This window comes from Esox lucius, chromosome 4, assembly GCF_011004845.1.
Source record: "Esox lucius isolate fEsoLuc1 chromosome 4, fEsoLuc1.pri, whole genome shotgun sequence".
In the NCBI taxonomy this organism is placed as follows: Eukaryota; Metazoa; Chordata; class Actinopteri; order Esociformes; family Esocidae; genus Esox; species Esox lucius.
This window is the reverse complement of record NC_047572.1, coordinates 34,186,204-34,200,311: the sequence shown is the minus strand read 5'-3', so window position 1 is coordinate 34,200,311 and position 14,108 is coordinate 34,186,204. Positions and strand designations below refer to the sequence as shown.

Here is a 14,108-nt window from a genome sequence, read left to right as displayed (position 1 = left end):
TGCAGGCAATGACTGAACATCACCAAACACTGGGTAGCCTCCTTTGTGATGCTTTGTCAGGCCTTTACTGCACTGGTCTTCAGTGGTTGTTTGTTTGTGGGTCTTTCTGCCTTTTGTCTTCAGCAAGTGAAATGCATGCTCAATCGGGTTGAGATCAAGTGATTGACTTTGCCATTGCAGAATATTCCACTTCTTTGCCGTAAAAAACTCCTGGGTTGCTTTCGCAGTATGTTTTGGGTAATTGTCCATCTGTAAAGTGAAGCGCCGACCAAACAACTTAGCTGAATTTGGCTGAATCTAAGATGACAGATCCCTATACACTTAAAAATTCATCCAGCTGCGTCTACGTCTGTCACTTCATCAATAAACACTAGTGACCCAGTGCCATTGGAAGCCATGCATGCCCATGCCATCACACTGCCTCCACCATGTTTTACAGATGATGTGGTATGCTTCATATCATGAGCCATTCCAAGCCTTCTCCATACTCTTCCCATCATTCTGGTACAGGTTGATCTTACTTTCATCTGTCCAAAGAATGCGGTTCTAACTAATGTTTTTCGTCAAAGTCTAATCTGGCCTTTCTATTCTTGAGGCTTATGAATGGTTTGCACCTTGTGGTGAACTCTCTGTATTTGCTCTTGTGAAGTCTTCTCTTTGTGGTAGACTTGGACAATGATATCCTTACCTCCTGGAGTGTGTTCTTCACTTGACTGGATGTTGGGAAGGGGTTTTTCTTTACCATGGAAAGGATCCTATGATCCTCCACCACTGTTGTCTTCTATGGACGTCCAGGCCTTTTTCTGTTGCAGAGCTCATCAGTGCGTTCTTTTTCTCAAAATGTACCAAACTGTTGATTTGGCCACTCCTAATGTTCCTGCTATCTCTCTGATGGAAGTTTATTTTTTTTCAGCCTAAGGATGGCCAGTATTACTTGCATTGAGAGCTCCTTTGACTGCATGTTGTGGGTTCACAGCAACAGCTTCCAAATGTGAATGCCACACCTGGAATCAACTCCAGACCTTTTACCTGCTTAATTTATGAAGAAATAATGAAGGAATATACCTGTCCATGAAACAGCTTTTGAGTACATTTTCTTAGTCTTAGTCCCCTATTAAAGAGATAATTTCTAAACCCTTTCTCCAATTTTGATGTGAATACCCATCCTAAAACACTTTAAGGCCATATTCATTATTTAACTGTAATTGAATATATTTTGGTAAACAGCAAAAATAACAAAACGAGTGTCAGTGTCCAATTATTTCCAGACCTAACTGAATATTATAAACCAACATGGCCACCTGTGTGTGAGTTGGTTCTCAGGCATGCAACACAAGTTGCTTCCCATTACTGACACACACACACACACAATGGCAGTCTGTGTGTGTATGTTTCTGAGACCTCATATCCTGAACCATCCAGCCTAACTGATTGACAGTTGGTCTCTCTCCCATTACCATTCAATCAACTGAAAGGCTTTTTATTCACATGGGAAGCAGATGTTTCTGTATATCTAAATCAACAGCCTTTCTATTCCGTGTGAAGGGCTTGTCCTCCCTGCTTAGACTGCTGACCCGCGACACGACCCCGGATAAGATGATGGATGGATGGGCTTGTCAGGGGACACATCTGTTTACACTGGCAAAGCCATAATCAAGACATCAAGAGAAAAACAGAATGAAAATAAAATCAGAAATTCTAAAGGAAAATATCCATTAGTGTTATAATACTGATTATGATGCAGAATGTTGTAACAATTTGCAAATACTAGTATCAATGAAGACCCTAACATAAATCAACAGATGAATAATGAACTTTACATAAAACAACAGATGAATATTGTTTATGAGGGTTTATGGGTTCTCTTTCTGGCACAGCTCTCCTCTGCATGCAGGTTGTCTGGCCAGACTAGAAATCAGAAACTCAGGGGGAAATTTAGAAGGCAACTGTACTTAAAGACTTACAATAAATACTTAATATACTCATTCACTGTGGGAATTGAACTCCCATACCTGCCACAAGCTTTATGCCAAATGAGTCACATGGGACTACGTTTCTGGCCTGGAGGTCACCAGGTGATTGGGGTCACGTGTCTCACCTGGAGGTCACCAGGTGATGGGGTGTTCATCATATGTAAACCATTCACTATGGAAAAGCGCACTGAAGGGGCCCTGAAATCGAATGTTTGCTTAGTTGTGCTTTGGTAAGTCTTTGTGGAGGCTGTGATCTGTCGATCTGTGAGATCAACAGAAAGCATGTTTAAGAACCTACCAGAACTTTTTAAAGGCAACTTGGCATTCCGCACATATGGTTCTGCAACTTAGCAAATGTTCAAGAGATCCAAACGCACGTTCAGTTATTCAGCCTACCCCCACCGCGCGCGTCCTGTGGCGTTACTCCCGGCCATTGTTAGTGACATCCTGCTGCCTATATCATAAGGCTGTATGTCAGAATGGTATTGAGCCCTTGAGACACTTCTGAGGTAAGAGGTGTGTGTGGTTGAGGTCTGTGTCTGAACAGGTACCATCATTTTATGTACCACAAAAGAACACAATTGCCCGCTCACACTCATTTTGGCCAATCACAACAAGAGATGCCTTTAATACCATATAAGGTCATGCAGACTGAGAGGCGCAGTGTGGTGTGTTTGTAAGAGGATGGGTGGGTGCCACCCTTGCAGAATGAGTGCATTGTTCGTCAGATCAGCATAACGACCAGTAATGGACAGAACCAGACATTTTCTCTGCACCCCCTAGTGGCATTATGAAGGAACTACAACACATTTGAACAGGTATAATTGGTCCAGAACCAGTTAAGTCTCAACAATAAATATGGTTAAACCCAGCTTTTATTAGATATTAACTATAAATATGGTTAAAATCATAGCCACACAGGAAAACAATATACATTTTTGTATTTCCATGATATAGCCATTTTGGACTTTCTGGCAGTTGAATCCTGCGATGAACATTCACATTTATCATTTTTTTGATACACTTTAGGCATTTAGCAGACTCCCTTATCCACAGCCACGTACTTAGTAGTGAGACAACCATATTACTTTAACCAACATGACGGCAGCGCTTTCACTTCATCAGAGGTGACTCCACCTGCATGACCCAGGAAGACTGACTTGACCACCTGCAATGACCCATGAAGACTAACTTGATCACCAGCAGAACCCATGAAGACTGCCTTGACCTCCAACAGGACCCATGAAGACTGACTTGATCACCAGCAGAACCCATGAAGACTGACTTGATCACCAGCAATGACCCATGAAGACTGACTTGATCATCACAGAACCCATGAAGACTGACTTGACCACTTGCAATGACCCATGAAGGCTGACTTGACCACTTGCAATGACCCATGAAGACTGACTTGATCACCAGCAGAACCCCTGAAGACTGCCTTGACCTCCAACAGGACCCATGAAGACTGACTTGACCTCCAACAGGATCCATGAAGACTGACTTGATCACCAGCTGAACCCATGAAGACTGCCTTGACCTCCAACAGGACCCATGAAGACTGACTTGACCTCCAACAGGATCCATGAAGACTGACTTGACCCCCAACAGGACCCATGAAGACTGACTTGATCTCCAACAGGACCCATGAAGACTGACTTGACTTCCAGCAGGACCCATGAAGACTGCCTTCACCAGCAGGACCCATGAAGTCTGACTTCACCAGCAGCAGGACCAGAGAAGACATTTGATAGCTAGGATGAATAGAAGGAATCTAGGTTTTTTCATATCAAACTAGTAGAGGCGCTTGGTCATCCTTTCACATTGTTCTTCTGTTTCTCTGATGATCACACTTCACTAACTGGTGAGTAATATTGGTCAGTATCAGAAAAGGATGTCCAATACAATTATTTCTATTTGTAGTTGGATAAAGCCTGATGTTTTTTGAGCAGCTAAAGTTTGGATGTTAGTCCAGGTGGCATCAATGTTGGACGTTAGTCCAGGTAGTTTATAGTACCGATGACAGTTTGAACATTGCTAAGATGAACATGCGCCAGGCCTGGAGTAAGGAAGCAACCTCCACAGAAGACAGCACACTAAGTCATTAAGGCACTATAATGGCAATGAGCATCATTACCACCTGAGAAACAGACAGTAGCCCTAGACATCCCATAACCCTTTGTCATCCTCCATCCCCGGGACCGCCTGACCCTCCATCCCCGGGACCACCTGACCCTCCATCCCCGGGACCACCTGACCCTCCATCCCGGGACCACCTGACCCTCCATCCCCGGGACCACATGACCCTCCATCCCCGGGACCACCTGACCCTCCATCCCTGGGACCACCTGACCCTCCATCCCAGGGACCACCTGACCCTCCATCCCCGGGACCACCTGACCCTCCATCCCCGGGACCACCTGACCCTCCATCCCCGGGACCACCTGACCCTCCATCCCAGGGACCACCTGACCCTCCATCCCCGGGACCACCAACACCCAGATCCTCTAACCCCCTTCTGACCCAGCTGGACAATTTAAACACCAGACCTGACATTTTCACCTTTAGTACGTCCTCCAACCACCAGGACAAACACTCCTAATACAACTCACCGACTAATCACTGAACCCTTGAGAAGATTCCAGTGGGTTTATCCTAGTGTGTTGTTGAGGTTACTGGAGGACTGGACCTGGGAACCACTTCACCAGACAGACCAGCAGTTCATCTGAGTATGAGGCTTACACATTAAGCAGCTATGGGAGAGAACTCGGATAAGACAACCCTACTGGAAGAAGAATGACCATGTTCGAAAGAAGGAAATCGAACGTCGGACTGACTGATCTACAAATTATCTTTCATCATAAATAATTAGTGAATATTATTAGTAAAACTGTCAGTCTCAATTTACCCATGATATATTGCGGTTTCCATCTCCCCGAACAGAGCCAGTCACAGGCAGCTTAATTTCATAACATTCTAACACCACCTCCCGGCCCGTCAATAACATTCTAACACCACCTCCCGGCCTGTCAATAACATTCTAACACCACCTCCCGGCCCGTCAATAACATTCTAACACCACCTCCCGGCCCCTGTCAATAAGTCTAATCCAACCACCCCATCAATAATATCCCAACCCACTACCTCTTTCTGTAACCTTATGTACCTCTCATCATACACCCAGAAATATGCCTCTCCCTCATCATACACCCAGAAATATGCCTCTCCCTCATCATACACCCAGAAATATGCCTCTCCCTCATCATACACCCAGAAATATGCCTCTCCCTCATCATACACCCAGAAATATGCCTCTCCCTCATCATACACCCAGAAATATGCCTCTCCCTCATCATATACCCAGAAATATGCCTCTCCCTCATCATATACCCAGAAATATGCCTCTCCCTCATCATATACCCAGAAATATGCCTCTCCCTCATCATATACCCAGAAACATGCCTCTCCCTCATCATATACCCAGAAACATGCCTCTCCCTCATCATATACCCAGAAATATGCCTCTCCCTCATCATACACCCAGAAATATGCCTCTCCCTCATCATATACCCAGAAATATGCCTCTCCCTCATCATATACCCAGAAATATGCCTCTCCCTCATCATACACCCAGAAATATGCCTCTCCCTCATCATACACCCAGAAATATGCCTCTCCCTCATCATATACCCAGAAATATGCCTCTCCCTCATCATATACCCAGAAATATGCCTCTCCCTCATCATATACCCAGAAATATGCCCCTCCCTCATCATACACACTACATATATAACCCTCCCTTACCATCAATAAATAATTCTGCAGACATCCTTCGCAAGGCTGTCCAATTCATTCAAGGGGGGACTCGTGCCTGCTTATTTTTGGTATTAAATTCCATTGTGTCCAATAAGACCTGGACATCCAGGTGATCCCTGACCAGCAGACCCTCCACCCTTCATAAAGTCAGTCTGACCTGTGCTGTTCATCATCAGCGTCATGTTGAATACAAACTGTTACTGATCCGCTGGTGGCAAGGGCCAACATTCCTTCAGGTAAAGGGTCATTTATTTATCTCTTTATAAAAACATGTAACCATAGTGAATGACTACCTGGTCAAACCCCCCAAAAAAAATTAACAGAATGAAACAACCAGAATTAAATAAACAACTGTGTGTGTTTGTGTATATTTGTCTGAGGCACTTTGGAACTTCCAGGATTCATCTGGTTCCTGATTGACCTGATGGCTCCAAACTCCTTCCAGCTCTTAACTCATCAGGAAACTACAACAAAAAAAAATACAGTCATACAGCAGACAGCAACAAACCAGATACAGTTATAAACCAGGGAGCCAACATGAATAAGGGTGTGTGTGTTACCTATATGGGTAACCATGGTATTTAGCTCGGAAGATGGACAACAGCCAGCTGAAGAACAGCATCACCAGACAAATCCCCCCTATACACATGACTAGAGAGACAGACAGGTCAGACATATCCCCCTGCACACAGTGAATTAGATAGAAAGACAGAGGGTAGGGAGACAGATGTAAACATACTTTTCCTCTTGCCAATGTCCATATCTGATGTGGCAGCCTCATGCAAGAGGACCATCCCCAGGGTAACAGCACAGTCTTAGGCAAGAGGTTAAGGGTCACAGGGGCATGATTGAGAAAACAGCTCACAAATTAGAATTTCAGCTGGCCCTTTAAGGAAAAAAGGTTACTGTGGTAATGGAAAAAACAACACCTATGAGTTTTTGGGAGAATGTTTTTCCACAGCCATAGACTAGCCTGGACCTCACCACATCATAATAACTGTAAATACGGCATGGTAAAAAAAGATGTAAATACCCCAGAAAAAAATATTTCTCGCAGAGAATTAAGGGAGGTAAAAGTTAGTTTTACAATGGACATTCGTTTTCTCTTGTCAATAGCAATGAAGTCTAGCACGAATAGATAGAATGGATTACAATCAACACCTTTTATTTTTTCAAAATGTTTTTTTTTGGCAATTTCTGACTTCAATTGTTAATAGCTGCTACAAATGTACATATTCACAATTGAGGAAACATGGACTACAGTCCACAGCTTTTAGAATATTATTTTAAAAAATTATTATCTAAATCTATAGCTCTTACAAAACAGGTGCCATGACAATGAAAATAGCATATTCTGAATCGGGGGAAGATGGCTTACAATATATAGCTTTTCGTTTTACAGAAAATTACAAAATTTGCTAACATTTTGGAAATTCAATAGCTCCTACAAAAAGTGTGCCATGACTATGAAAAGTGTATATTATGAATCGGGGGTGGATGGACTACAATTCACAGCTTTTAGTTTTTTGAAATGTTTCATTCCAAAATGTAAAACTTAGAAGATTCAATAGCCCCTTTTAAAATGGACTACAATCAACAGCTTTTAGATTTCCAAGAATCTTCATATCAAACTTCAAAATAAATAGCTGTGGATTGTAGTCAATCCACCCCAGATTTAGAATATGCACTTTTCATAGTCATGGCACACTTTTGTATGACTAATTGAATTTTCTAAGTTTTAGCAAATTTTTTAATGAAACTATTTTACAAACTACAAGCTGTGGATAGTAGTCCATCCTCCCCCGATTCAGAATATGCTATATATTTAGTCATGGCGCACTTTTTGTAGTATCTATAGAATTGTTCAGCAAATTTTGAAAATGAAGAACTGAAGCTGTGGATTGTAGTCCATTTTAGGACATTGTAGTCCCTTTGATGGTGCAACAATTTGTCTATAATAATTTGTGTAATTATGTGTGCCATCTATAGCACCAACTACACCAGGTGGTCCAGCTGTGGCCATGAAGTTGGCTTTGTTTCTTTGTAGTTGGTGAATGAGGAAACCAAATTATTTTTTGTACGATATGGGGTCTGGAGAGGGCATTTAATGTTTGTTGCAATATTCTACTGACCGATTGAGATATGCGTAGTTCGTCTGCGCTGCATAGCTGCATTTTCCCTGTGGCCAAGTAGCGTAGAGTTGTAACAACCTTAATGTCCAATGTTATTGGGTTGTTTCTGTTTGTTGGTGAAGTGAAAGCATCCCAGACTAGCTCTACTATGATCATAATACCCTCACGATTAAGGTGATAGCTTGTTAAAAGCTCAGTTATCCATAAATGTTTCTAAAATGTCAACATGATTACGAGGCGGACTGCCGGCAGCAGCCCTTTTAGGATTGTTTGTGACCTGGTCTTAGTGACTTGTGTCCTCTTGATTAACTAACTGTTCAGATTTAGTATCTGGTTTTAGAGCTAAAACTCTTTCTGAAATATTTAGGAGTCTAATGTCAGGACTGACACATCCACTGTTTCTAAGTGTTTCTCCCAAATCAGCAAGTTGGGAGCTACTTTCAACCTTAAAATGCTTGACGAATATGGACCCAGATGTTTAGCTAATGAGTCGGCCAGATCTGACGCTACGCCCCCAACGCAACACATTTGTTGATCCTAAACATGCAATACGTAATCAAAAGCAAATGTTTATCACGTCAATGTCAACATAAGTATATTGTTAACCAAATACTACCCAGGAAATCATCAATAAGAAAAGTCATAATTTAAATGTTATACTGCTTGCAATAATATTTGGTTCCAAAAAATTTGAATCACTTGCCATGTAAAGATCCATGTGACCACCCGCCATCTTGGCTGGTGAAATAAACATTCTACCCACATAATGAAAAATTCAACCCACATTTGGCAGGGGATCATTTTATGCCCTAGTTAGCGTGTAAAGGATACTGAAGAGCAGGACAATGTGAGTCTCTGCGACAAACTGTGCCTGACTGCTGCCATGGATGTAGCTCTGAAACAGACACAGATCAGGTTTAGGCCTAAAACTGTTTTCAATCTGACATCTGCAAACGTCAACCCACAGTGTGGATGAGTCCGTGTGGACAGGAGACCCTCCTTCACGGTACAGCAGTGTGGGAGCAGAACAGAAGGCAGAAAGGTGTATTCTGAAATGGAGACATACCACTTGTCCAGTGTTTGGGTTCTTATGGGCATACGGGGGTCCTCGGATGTGATTCCACATCTGGCCTGACGTCATGATCAGGCAGAAACACTGTTCAAAGAAGAAACGTGTCAAAGACTCAAGACCTTTTCTACCGTTGAATTACAATAGATGTGACTGAAACTGTTTATAAATGGAAAAAAACGGTTGCTTCAAAAACATTAAAATAGCTACATATAATATTTGCTACAACTTTTTATCCAACATAAAAGTTATATAAAAAGTTGATGTTGACAAACTGATTTAATTTAGATTTCACTCGGTCACTCATCTTTCTATACTTGATACAGAATGTGTGCATGGCACAACCAGTAAGGCCTAAAACAAAACGCAGCCCCAATTTAAACATCAGGACTTCAGGTCCCCACATCCACACCCTACCAAGGCAGAGAAGGCCCAGACGTTCCTGTTGTAGAGGAACTCCAGGTTGTTCCGGCGCAGGTAGGCCAGCCCTCCAATCACAGCCAGCAGGAAGCCCAGCATCAGAGGCCCAGCATAGTTAGGAGGACGGATGACACGGATCTACACACACACACACACACACACACACACACACACACACACACACACACACACACACACACACACACACACACACACACACACACACACACACACACACACACACACACACACACACACACACACACACACACACACACACACACACACACACACACACACACACACACACACACACACACACACAGTTCCAAATCCCAGCTTTGAACAGATCCATACTGGTAAGCATTACCCAGACACCAATTTTGGCAGTGGAAATGTGAGAGGTCAAGTGGTGAAGGATCCTACCTGTACATCAGTGCGGTCTCCGACCCAGCGGGCCAGCTGTTCTGCAGCGAACCCTCTGACCTGCAGCTCATAGGTGTCTGACTTCTTAGGCTTCCCTTTGGCTGGGAAGTGGATGAATGTAGGAGCTGAGTTCATATTTAACTACAGAAAGAAAAATAACAGGGCTATAGAACTGTATCATGGTTCTAGATCCCAGTTCTATAAAACAGTGTCATGGTTCTACATCCCAGGGCTATAGAACAGTGTCATGGTTCTACATCCCAGGGCTATAGAACAGTATCATGGTTCTACATCCCAGGGCTATAGAACAGTATCATGGTTCTACATCCCAGGGCAATACAACAGTGTCATGGTTCTACATCCCAGGGCTATAGAACAGTGTCATGGTTCTACATCCCAGGGCTATAGAACAGTATCATGGTTCTACATCCCAGGGCTATAGAACAGTATCATGGTTCTACATCCCAGGGCTATAGAACAGTATCATGGTTCTAGATCCCAGGGCTATAGAACAGTATCATGGTTCTAGATCCCAGTTCTATAAAACAGTGTCATGGTTCTAGATCCCAGTTCTATAAAACAGTGTCATGGTTCTACATCCCAGGGCTATAGAACAGTGTCATGGTTCTACATCCCAGGGCTATAGAACAGTGTCATGGTTCTACATCCCAGGGCTATAGAACAGTGTCATGGTTCTACATCCCAGGGCTATAGAACAGTGTCATGGTTCTACATCCCAGGGCTATAGAACAGTGTCATGGTTCTACATCCCAGGGCTATAGAACAGTGTCATGGTTCTACATCCCAGGGCTATAGAACAGTATCATGGTTCTATATCCCAGGGCTATAGAACAGTATCATGGTTCTATATCCCATGGCTATAGAACAGTGTCATTGTTCTACATCCCAGGGATATAAAAGTGTCACTGTTCTACAACCCTGTTTCCATAGACAGTTACAGAGTTCTGTAATAAACAAGAGTTACCATCTGAAAGACATCTGATCCTTCATCAAAGTCGACAGTAGCGAAGAACACCCTATTGGTGAAGGCATTGGAGTATCGCCAGGAGTTGGCTAAGATCTGGTACTCCTCATCTGCCTGCCTTCAGACAGACACACAAAAACAACACAATTTAAAGAGCTGCATTAAATACAATGAGCCTCCGGGCAGCTCTTAAACCAATCTTAACCATCAAATAAAAACAACCCTGTGACCACAGACCATAACAATATCATGTTGTACCAGTGAACTCTATGCTTTAACAATGGAAATTATGGTCTTTATATGCGGAGTCCTGAGCTGTCAAGCTCCGCCTACTAACCATGTTTTGTTGGTGTTTGCTCCATATTTTATATGATCAAATTTCAATCAATCAAATGTATTTATAAATCCCTTTTTACAACAACAATATGAGTGTTGTTGTTGACAACATTTAATGGAGAGTGCGATACTATGCCAGAATATGGATTGATTCTCAAATTAACAAGGACTGCACCAATATAACGTTTTTCCTTTCTGTTGTCTGTCTGTCTGCTGGCATTAACACCTGTCTGTCTGCTGGCATTAACGCCTGTCTGTCTGCTGGCACTAACGCCTGTCTGTCTGCTGGCACTAACGCCTGTCTGTCTGCTGGCACTAACGCCTGTCTGTCTGCTGGCATTAACGCCTGTCTGTCTGCTGGCATTAACGCCTGTCTGTCTGCTGGCATTAACGCCTGTCTGTCTGCTGGCATTAACGCCTGTCTGTCTGCTGGCATTAACGCCTGTCTGTCTGCTGGCATTAACGCCTACTGGTACATACTTGCAGACACCACACTGCCTCTGGGGCTGCAGGGCAGTGAACATGATGATCACGGAGTAGTTCCTGGGAGGAGCCTTCACAAAGCGACGGAACTTCTCCCCATTCATCCTGATCACAGATCTCTTTCCTGTCCAGTCCATCAACTGGCCCACCTTCTCAGACAGCAGGGTCTGGAGGGACAGAAGAAGGGAGAGTTCAGGGATTAGAGGTCTGGAGGGAGAGAGAAGAGGGGTGAGGAGAGGTCAGGGATTAGAGGTCTGGAGGGAGAGAGAAGAGGTCAGGGATTAGAGGTCTGGAGGGACAGAAGAAGGGAGAGGTCAGGGATTAGAGGTCTGGAGGGAGAGAGAAGAGGGGTGAGGAGAGGTCAGGGATTAGAGGTCTGGATGGAGAGAGAAGAGGTCATGGATTAGAGGTCTGGAAGGAGAGAAAAGAGAGGTCAGGGATTAGAGGTCTGGAGGGAGAGAGAAGAGAGGTCAGGGATTAGAGGTCTGGAGGGAGAGAGAAGAGAGGTCAGGTATTAGATGTCTGGAGGGAGAGAGAAGAGAGGTCAGGTATTAGATGTCTGGAGGGACAGAGAAGAGAGGTCAGGTATTAGATGTCTGGAGGGAGAGAGAAGAGAGGTCAGGTATTAGATGTCTGGAGGGAGAGAGAAGAGAGGTCAGGTATTAGATGTCTGGAGGGAGAGAGAAGAGAGGTCAGGTATTAGATGTCTGGAGGGAGAGAGAAGAGAGGTCAGGTATTAGATGTCTGGAGGGAGAGAGAAGAGAAGTCAGGTATTAGGGGTCTGGAGTTAGGGCCCCAACAGTCCTATGGGCTGTTGCTCAGTTGATAGAGCATGGCACTTTCAACATTGGAATTGTGAGTTTTGATCTCTGGATAAAACTGTATAAAATGTAAATGTAAGGTTCTGGCCCCAGGCCAAGTGAAGAGAAGGAAACTAACAATGACACGTTTTTTGGTTTTTACAATTTAAGTGATATCAAGTTAACAATTCTCAACACAGTTTCGTTATATAGTATTTTTTTCCCTTGCATCTATTAGCGAGCAGCAAAACACAATTTTATGCTGAACTCTCATCTGAGAAGAAACCCATGTCCACGCTACAAGTCCTCTCATCTCTATGGCTTTCAATGGCTAATGCCAGAGGGCGCCTACCCGGAAGTTGTAGCAGAACTGGTTATAGTTACAGAAAAGTTATCGACCAAGTAGGGTATAGGCATGTCAATCGTTGACTTAATAGTTATTCAATAATTTCCCGAAATTTCATTAAGCAACCTGCCTTAAGAAATTAGCTAGCTAACCTATTATTGACTGAATGCATAGCGGCATAAAGTAGCTAACGTTAGCCAACCATTTCAACACCCCGAGAACCATTGCTAATCTTAGCATCATGCTAGCTAGTTTACGGAGCTTGCAGAGTAATCATTATTATGTCACAACGCTCTGAAAACAATATACCTCCTTTTTCTTCTGACCGGTTGAAGGGATTCCATAGAATATCAAAACCAACAACAACGAATACAAAACTTTTAGATACATTTTCTTCCTCTTCAACAGAGGCACTATCCGTCTGTCGACTGCCACGGATTGAAGGATCCTCTGTAACATTTCTATTGGTTGATTTTTTTTTCTCGTCTCAAGAGCCAATGTCGTGATAGAGTAGTCTTCATAGATATAATAAAAAGTAGACCCTGCATTGGCTGCTGGGCGCGAGAAATACGCCGCCATCTTGAACCGGTTATACTCCTAGTTGCGTAGCAGCAGAAGCAACGATGCCAGAGCACTGTGCAGCATATTCCTGCTCAAATCAGCGGACCATAGAAAGCAGGGCTTGGGGGATTACTTTTCACAAGTAAAATTTAACATTACCGTACTATTGATTGTATTTTGTGACTAGAATATTACCAGAGAGTTGAGAAGGAGCAAGGATCTTTGATATTACTGTCCTGAAATCGTAGCCAGCTAGCTAGGCTATGTTTACTGCACCAGCCGGTGTTCATCCAGCTATGAACTGAGACTTGATAAGTCATATTCCATAACACTTACTTAGATTACAACTGACACAATAATGCTATTGTGGAAATAAAACAAATATTACTGGTATAACATTGGCCATATATGATACATTCTATATATGATACAGTCTATATATGATACAGTCTATATATGATACAGTCTATATAAAAAACTGTATTATTGTTGGGCAGTACTAGCTTAGCTAGTAACTTAGTATTTTGGTGGTAGCTTCACTATTTCCAGAATCAAGTAACTTTTCAGTAGTAGTAACTCCTTTATTTCCCAAGTAGCTTGGCCACACAAGCTACACATTTCTTGTCATGTGAAATTAGCACAACCTAAAGTAGCTTCCTATGTAGTGAACTAGCCTACTGCTGTGTTTGTGTTACTTAGCTTGCTACATTTGACTGGGTGGTAGCTTTTGTGTAGTGAAGCTTTATTCGTGGCAGAGTAAC

General features: G+C 43.1%; 1 protein-coding gene across 1 annotated transcript; it reads right to left on the bottom strand.

The window, feature by feature from the left end:
- Positions 1-6,007: 6,007 nt before the first annotated feature.
- On the bottom strand, positions 6,008-13,243 carry magt1 (magnesium transporter 1). The gene is given in 10 exon segments (NM_001310942.1): positions 6,008-6,253; positions 6,350-6,440; positions 6,529-6,603; positions 8,753-8,816; positions 8,988-9,077; positions 9,408-9,548; positions 9,837-9,977; positions 10,822-10,939; positions 11,638-11,807; positions 13,096-13,243. Coding segments are annotated over 10 exon segments (987 nt in total). The 5' UTR covers positions 13,177-13,243; the 3' UTR covers positions 6,008-6,237.
- Between the last annotated feature and the right edge of the window lie 865 nt (positions 13,244-14,108).